At 36.0% G+C, this 8578-nt stretch overlaps 1 protein-coding gene across 2 annotated transcripts; it reads left to right on the top strand.

Annotated features, from left to right (window-relative positions):
• The first annotated feature begins 438 nt into the window (after positions 1–438).
• On the top strand, positions 439–6477 carry LOC120428654 (two pore potassium channel protein sup-9). 2 transcript variants are annotated; one of them, XM_039593701.2, is made up of 4 exons: positions 439–738; positions 811–1036; positions 5181–5842; positions 5919–6477. In XM_039593701.2, the coding sequence occupies exons 2-4, from the start codon at positions 910–912 to the stop codon at positions 6309–6311; spliced, it is 1182 nt and encodes a 393-aa protein (XP_039449635.1). In that variant the 5' UTR covers positions 439–738; positions 811–909; the 3' UTR covers positions 6312–6477. The 2 variants fall into 2 exon arrangements, with proteins under 2 accessions (XP_039449635.1, XP_052563499.1); XM_052707539.1 differs by having other exon boundaries at positions 439–753.
• The last annotated feature ends 2101 nt before the right edge of the window (positions 6478–8578 follow it).

Genomic DNA, 8578 nt, shown 5'->3' with positions numbered 1-8578 from the left:
CCGAAATTCCTACAAAACCTACTTGACATTTACTTAACATTACTTTGACAGCTTGACAGATTGACAGAATGACAGATTGACAGAATGACAGATTGACAGTTTGACAGATTGACAGTTTGACATGTGTACATACCAGTATCCAAATGTACTTACCATTTATTGATCCACCAGCTCAATTTTGTCAGAGCAGTCCTAGAAACGAATTATAATTTGACGTCCGTAATTGAAACGTCAGTTTTGCTTACTTCTTCACATCCTTTGCACAGTGCCAGCTTCCACTCACCGATCGAACCCCTTCCAGCTGTTTTTGACAGTGCACGTGTTGCCCACGTGGCGCACGCGCCCTTGCACCACAACACGAGTCCCGCGCGCGAATCCTTGTTGCTTTTGCTTGACACTCGCATGACGCGAACAAACGTCAAACGCGCCGAGCTGTCAAAAACCCTCGCATCGATCGATAAATTATCTGCAATAGAAGGAAATTTTCCAGCGTTTTCGCTGCGTGTGTCTTCCCTCGGGCCAGAGAAAAGCAGCTCCAACTTTTGCGTGTGCCAACCTCCGTGGGGCCAAACACGCGCGTCGCGATGCTCAGCTAGAGAGAACCGCAGAGGCGCGCGCGTTCCGGAACGTTCCCAATCCAAGGCGGCCAAGGATATTGAATGCGAGTGGAATTTGCCTCCCCCGACGGTGTATTTTTTGTCCTCCTCGTCATCTAGTCGTCATCGCTCTTTGTATCACGTAAGCGCTTTTCGAGTGGGCAAAACGCCCGAAGGTATGCAATCATACAACAATAGAATCCTCTCATTTTAGGTAACTTCCAGTTTCCTTCCGTGTGTGTTCACACAATAATTGATAAAGTTAGAACCTATCTTAGTTAGTCGTCAACAAAACCCCCAAAAAAATCAAGCAATGAAGAAGCAAAATGTCCGGACCATTTCACTGATTGTGTGCACCTTTACGTACCTGCTGATTGGAGCCGCCGTGTTCGATGCGCTCGAGTCGGAAACGGAGAAGAAACGCTGGAAGGCACTTAGTGGTGAGCTTTTTGAATGATTTTTGGTTTCAATTTGTTTTGACTTTCTTTTCAGTTTTTAATTTCTTTGATTCATCTGCCAACATAATGGAAGTAAGTTATGTTTTATGCTTTTTTTATTCAGTTGTGTTTATTTTAAGCGAGTAGTTTTTTTTTATCGAGTATATTTAATCACAAGGAGGTTAAGAAAACCAGTTCTCTTCCGAAGAAATTATGCTGCTAAAGGCTTAAAATCACAGGAGAAGAATGCTCTCATCTATGTTATTTTGGAGCATATGAAAACCGGAGCAAAGTAGATAAAAGGAAGGTATCTGGGAGAGTTGCTCTCTCGCTTACTGTCTTGCTCCAAGCTCCGGGCAAAGATCAGTGATCTAAATCGCAAAATTTTCAAAAGAAAAAAATGAACATTATTGAAAATCACTGGATTTTTCTCAAACCGAGATTTTTAATATTTTGCTCCGGTTTTCCCGGATAGGGACCATCCATAAACCACGTGGACACTTTAGGAGGGGGGGGGGTATGGCGATTGTCCACGCTCCATACAAAAAATTTTTTTTTTGTATGGACAATTGTCCACGAGGGGGGGGGGGGGGGGTCGAGATTTCCAAAAAAGTGTCCACGTGGTTTATGGATGGTCCCATAACAAAAATCCTCATATACATATTTTTTCTCATTCATTCTTATTTCTTTGTGAAAATTGTAATACAATGGAGAACAATGTAAAAATAATGTCTTTTTGTTTAATTTTTATTTATTTTGGTAAACAAATCTGCATTATACTTGGAATTTGATTTTTTCGTAAAATCATGTTAGCTTTTTGCCTTCCTAACCTTACTGCGTATGGGCTATAAAATCACTTTTGAAGTACTTCAAAAGTTATGCTTAAAAAAAGATTTTCGGATTTTCAAGTCCGAAAAATTGTAAAAATGTGCACTTATTTTGTATACATTTTTAACTTTTTTTAGAAGGTATTCAAAATACCGTTCCAACAAGATTGAACAACCCTATCGAAAGTTATAAGCACTTAAGGGTGTTGTCCGGTTCTGTCATGCAAACTATCGTTGAATGGGTTGAAGATCTGTCAACCTTATCACAAGTTATAAGATTTTAGTGTTTGTTATAGCCTTTTTTGAAGCCAATTGGGTACTAAAGCCCTATGTCAATTTTTATCTACAACGGTAAAAAACACGATCAAAAACCATTTCTGATCACTTTTTTTCATTTTAATGCAAAAAAAAATTGACAAGACAACATTTTTTCGATGGATCAACTATGGTCCCCTTGGAACGAGCTGTCAAGTAGGACCTTTTCTGTCAAGAAGGACCACGAGGTAAATTTTTCAAATTTGATTTAAAAATCCATTTTAAACTCTTTGTGGTCGTACAAAGGGTCATTGTACTCAGAAAAATAAGCTTTATCGCTGTAAACAATAATATCAGCAATCTAAACTTCATTTTAGGACCCAATTAAAATATTGTTAGTATCTATCATGCGAATTATCGTTGGATACGTTATCAAAAGATTTTGCCGATGAGCCAGAAACTTTGGAGATCTGAAAATCCTATAAAGTGAAATGAGTTATGAAGCTTGATTTGTTAAATATGTTAAGGGGTGCAGGGACCCGTGGTGTAGGGGTAAGCGTGGTTGCCTCTCACCTAGTCGGCCTAGGTTCGAAGCATTTTATATTTACCTTTACAGAAATACTCCTTAATTTTACGTTATCTTGCTGTTTTTATGCTGGAGTTTTTAAAGATAACTTTCAAAACATAAACATGATAACATGAAAATTTTTGAAACAAAAAAAATAATCATTTGAGTTAGAACTTTAAAGACTAAAAAATAGTCAATATTTTTCAACAATATTGATGTTCTAAATGCAAATTTTTTTAGGATTAATTTTCAAACTTTAATAAATAAATTTAAAGCATTTGGAATATTTTGAACTTTGAAGCATGAGATCCAAACATATAAGGAAATTATGCTCACAGAAAAAAAGAAGAATTTTGGGATTTTAAAAATTTGGTTGGTTGAAAAATGAGTAAAATTGTAAACCTGATGAGAATTAACCAGAAACTGATGAAAATGAAAAAGATGAAAAACCACACAAAATCTTTCACAATTCCCTGATGAATATTACCATCATTTTTTCTATAGTCTGACACAATTTCCTTAATATCATGAATCTTTTTTGGCGGTAGCATACCTGTTATTATTCCCTGAGCGTTTTTTTGATTTTTTTTAAGTTTACAGCATTCCAATTTTCAAGTATTTTATTTACTTGTTTTAATCTTCCGTGATTTTTAAAATTATTTTCTCGTTTGAAACTTTAACCATGTATTCCCTATGTCAAAAAGAGCCATTTTGCATCATTAGTTTTTCCATACAACGCTCCAAACAATTTTGAGGGGCAATTTTCTTATCGATATGGTGTGTTCGGCAATGTTGTAGGTTATGAATGGAACTTTTCAGAAAATGGGAACCTGAAAAAAATCCCGATTTTTCATTTGATTTTTAATCACATAAAGTTCAATTTAAAATTAAAAAAATAAGATTTATAGAAAAGTTTCAGGGTTTTACAAAAAACCATCTTTTGCTTTAGAGTCTAGGGAGGTGCAAAATCTGGTACCAGAGTCAGAAATTTTTGAAAAAGAATGTGAAAAACAACTATTCAATAAAATTTTAAACATCATGTTCACATGTAAAATTATGTTTGCAATACAAAAGACTTTACACATTTAATGATGAAGTCCACCGTTTTCAAGTTTAAAGTGTAAGCCGACATTTTTCGAAAAATGTTTAGTTTTTTGCAATTTAAAAATACTTAACGAAGGAAAAGCTGGCTTGCAAAAAATATGTTTGACAGGCTGAAAAAATCCTATAATTTTTCTTTTTTTGCTGGTTGCTGAAATATACCAACATTTGAATATGTCAAAAATAGATGTTTTTAGCTCTTTAAATAAGTTAATCGTGACTTTAAAGTTTCGGATTGGTTTTAATTGAAAAGAGCAGAAATTTTCTAAAAAATTAAGATAAGCAGAAAAATACAAAAAAAAAAACTTGCAAGCCATAGTCAAAACATTTGAATTTAAAAAAGTTTTTTGAAAATACATTTAACACAGTTGTTTTGCATTATTCAATGGATGATTCTGAAGTGGGGTTGGAGGGAGGGGAAGGTGACCAAAACTTTTAAAAATATTTGAGCCTGCCTAATATAGTTTTTTTTCAATTAATAATCAGTTTATTAAAATTTAATAAACTTTCTTTAACAAATATTTAATTGTGAGTTTTTCAATTGAAACAATAACAGGAATGCTAAAGTAATGGTCTAATTTTACAGTTTTAATCGGATTTCAAAATAGCAATGTTTGATGAGACTTTTTTTAAGCACTATTGGAAAATCCTGTTTTGAATTTCATGGACATTGTGTGGACATATTTGTAAATTTGAATCTTGAGTCAAGTCATATCGATTCAATAATATTTGAAAAAATAGATTGAATTCAATGTCAACCCCGTTTTTTGACAAAACTTTTCAATTAGAGAAGAGTAACTTCTTGAAGAGTATCCAGTTTCAGTTTTTATTCAACTATTTTTGACATGTTTAATTTTACGTTTGGAACCTATTCTGGATGTTTTTCCCTGTTTTTATTTTACAGTTTTTTAAATTTTAAAATTTTTATTTGTACTTGATCATGAGAGCTGAGAATTCGATGGTTTCGTCCTAATCACAATTGGGTCCTAAAATGAAGCCTAGATTGCTGATATTATTGTTTACTGCGATAAAGCTTATTTTTCTAAGTACAATGACCCTTTGAACGACAACAAAGAGTTTAAAATGGATTTTTAAATCAAATTTGAAAAATTAACCTCGCGGTCCTCCTTGACAGAAAAGGTCCTACTTGACAGCTAGTTCCAAGGGGACCATAGTTGATCCATCGAAAAAATCTTGTCTTGTCATTTTTTTTGCATTCAAATGAAAAAAAGTGGTCAGAAATGGTTTTTGATCGTGTTTTTTACCGTTGTACATAAAAATTGACATAGAGCTTTACTACCCAATTGCACAAAATGAAATTGATTCACAGTAAATTGTAGATTTAATTCTAAAAACTCTGTAAAACATTCCTGCTAACCTAAATCACTGATTCCAGCGGTCGAGAACGTGCTCATCTCGCGCTACAACATATCGGCGGAGGACTTCAAGGTGATCGAGACGGTCATCATGAAGTCGGAACCGCACAAGGCCGGCCAGCAGTGGAAGTTTTCCGGTGCGTTCTACTACGCCACGACGGTGCTGACCACGATCGGGTACGGCCACTCGACCCCGTCCACCGTCAGCGGGAAGATCTTCACGATGTGCTACGCCGCGATCGGGATCCCGCTGGGGCTGGTCATGTTCCAGAGCATCGGCGAACGGGTCAACCGGCTGAGCAGTTACATCGTGCACGCGGTCAAGACTTCGTTCAACTGCAAGAAGGCGATCGCGTCCGAGATCGATTTGATTTTGGTCGTTACGACGCTGAGTTCGTTGACGATCGCGGGGGGAGCGGCCGCGTTCAGCAAGTTTGAGAATTGGTCGTACTTTGATTCGGTGTACTATTGCTTCATCACGCTGACAACGATCGGGTTCGGGGACATGGTGGCGCTGCAGAAGGACAACGCGCTGAACCAGAAGCCGGAGTACGTGGCGTTTGCGTTGATCTTCATCCTGTTTGGGCTGGCGGTGGTGGCTGCGTCGTTGAATTTGCTCGTGCTGCGGTTCGTCACGATGAACACGGAGGACGAGAAGCGGGATGAGGCGCAAGCGATTCAGGTGAGTTGGTTATACTGGTCAGGCAAGGCAGAGTTATAAGGGTTATTTTTTTTAAATATTGTTTTTTCGCACACAGGCCATGCAAATCGCGGTCAAACTGGACGGCGACATCATCACGGGCAACTCGAGCGACTCGGACCGCAAGTGCTACGAGCGGGTGTCGATTTCCGGCCCAAGCCGGAACTGTACCACCATGCGTGGTGGCTCAGGAGGTGGCAAGTTCATCGACTACCTTCCCCCGCCGGCGGACAACTCCAGTGGCGTGGGGTACATCATGGACGCCAGCTATCGCTACCCGACGCAGGTCATGATGATGGACTGCGAAATGGCCGAACTGCGATCGCCGCACGGGTTCCACTACCAGAACCACGGGGACCAGTTTGTGGACCTGGAGGAAACGGACGACGAAGGTCTGATACGGCCCCTCGGGTTTGACTTTCAGCCGAGCCGCGGACGGGCTTCGGTTTAGGAGAAGGGGTGGAGAATTTAATTAATTAATGATAAGGAAAAAGAACAAGTTTTGGGTCTAAATTTTTAAGAAATAAAAACACACACACACTCACACAAAAGTACCATTGTCGAGTTTTTAGCGTTAGTGATTGGGAGCAATCGGTTGAAGTAATAATAAAAAACTAATAATAAAACAAGAATCGAAGAATAAATCATTTTTTTTTTCATTTCATTGAGATTGCCCCTAAAGGCAGGATTCTGCAATCAACGAGCCGTGAAAATTGCTTCCTTTTCTTTCCCAGGTCGGCAGGTCGGTCAGTGCCGCCAGAGGTAAGGGTTGAATGAAAAAAGTTTTTTATTTCGGCGAAATATGAATTAATCCAGGTGGAAAGGTTTAATTGATTGTGTCGGGGCGATAATTGAAAATGAATTTTCAATTGGCTTCATTTGACTACGTCTGAGAAATGCAAGTTTTGGTTGTTGCGGCAATTTGAGTGACTTAATTGGAAATTGATTGTTCTTGTGTCATTTGGGATGAAGATCAATCAGGATAAAAGGAGAGCTGTTAGCAATTTTGAACAATAAATTTGATTGATTCATCTTTTTTTTTCTGTAAATAAATTAAAGGTGAACAGTAGGGGAGAGTGGGGAGACTTGATCCCCTTTTTTGTATCGCACATAACTCTGTCAATTTCTTACAAAACTATGAACTTTTTGCATGAATTGAAAGCTTAAACATTCAACTATGTTTGGCTGATAAGGGTATTTCATCAGATAAACTCTTCGAATCATGCCAAGCGTTTAAAAAAAATAATTTTTAAACCGACATTTTCAAAATGTTGGGGGTAATTTGATCCCCCTTTCAACATTTTGAAGAAATCTTAAGCAAAATGTTTCTTATTCATCCAAACTTTTAATTTTCTATAAGTTGCAGCAATTTCACATTAAACCTGTACGTTTGTGTTCAAAATATAACAAGTTTAGCATGCAAAATATTTAGAAACTTAATTTTTTTTTTAGACCAAAATTGAGCATGTTTACAAAAGCTGGTAATGTTTGTTTACAAAATTTTTGAAAAATGGTTCAAACTGCAGTAAGTTATGTACAACTATACTAAAGGAAACTATGTATGAAAACCCAGCCCAATTAATTAATCTTGAAGCTAATCTAGTGACTGTAAAAATGCTGGGATCAAGTAAGTTAACGCACTTTTTTAAACAATTGATTGTAAAAATAGTATGACGATAAATTTAACGTCAAATGCGTAAGGGTTTTGGAGTTCATATGTTTATCAAACAATTCATGTATAAAAAATATTTTTTTGAATAATTTTTGAGTGTTTTATATACTTGAGCAATTCTTTACGAAATCGGTATTTTTTCTTCAATTTTAATTTTTGTATTTTTTTATCCGACTGAAACTTTTTTGGTGCCTTCGGTATGCCCAAAGAAGCCATTTTGCATCATTTGTTTGTCCATATAATTTTCCATACAAATTTGGCAGTTGTCCATACAAAAATGATGTATGAAAATTCAAAAATCTGTATCTTTTGAAGGAATTTTTTGATCGATTTGGTGTCTTCGGCAAAGTTGTAGGTATGGATACGGACTACACTGGAAAAAAATAATACACGGTAAAAAAAATTTGGTGATTTTTTTATTTAACTTTTTATCACTAAAACTTAATTTGCAAAAAAACACTATTTTTAATTTTTTTTTATTTTTTGATATGTTTTAGAGGACATAAAAATGTCAACTTTTTAGAAATTTCCAGGTTGTGCAAAAAATCATTGACCGAGTTATGATTTTTTTAATCAATACTGATTTTTCCAAAAAATCGAAATTTAGGTCGCAAAAATTTTTCAACTTCATTTTTCGATGTAAAATTGAATTTGCAATCAAAAAATACTTTAGTGTAGTTTTCAAGTTATAGCCATTTTTATGTAACTTTTTTCAAAATAGTCCCAGTTTTTCATTTTTAAAAATTAGTGCACATGTTTGCCCACCTTTGAAAAAAATATTTTTGAAAAGCTGAGGAAATTCTCTATATTTGCTTCTTCGGACTTGGTTGATACGACCTTTAGTTGCTGAGATATTGCAATGCAAAGGTTTAAAAACAGGAAAATTGATGTTTTCTAAGTCTCACCCAAACAGCCCACCATTTTTCAATGTCGATATCTCAGCAACTAATGGTCCGATTTTCAATGTTAAAATATGAAATATTTTTGAAATTTTTCGATTTTTTCGAAAACAATATTTTCAAAATTTTCAAATCGAGACTATCATT

This window comes from Culex pipiens, chromosome 2 (assembly GCF_016801865.2).
Source record: "Culex pipiens pallens isolate TS chromosome 2, TS_CPP_V2, whole genome shotgun sequence".
Classification (NCBI taxonomy): Eukaryota; Metazoa; Arthropoda; class Insecta; order Diptera; family Culicidae; genus Culex; species Culex pipiens.
The sequence above is the reverse complement of the archived record's forward strand: the minus strand, read 5'-3'. Positions and strand labels throughout refer to the sequence as shown.

Bases quoted from the DNA above. Each gene is read 5' to 3' on its own strand.
- LOC120428654 (XM_039593701.2), top strand. From the start codon at position 910: ATGAAGAAGCAAAATGTCCGGACCATTTCACTGATTGTGTGCACCTTT. The intron at 1,037-5,180 runs GTGAGCTTTTTG...CACTGATTCCAG, and splicing joins ACGCTGGAAGGCACTTAGTG to CGGTCGAGAACGTGCTCATC. The intron at 5,843-5,918 runs GTGAGTTGGTTA...TTTCGCACACAG, and splicing joins ATGAGGCGCAAGCGATTCAG to GCCATGCAAATCGCGGTCAA.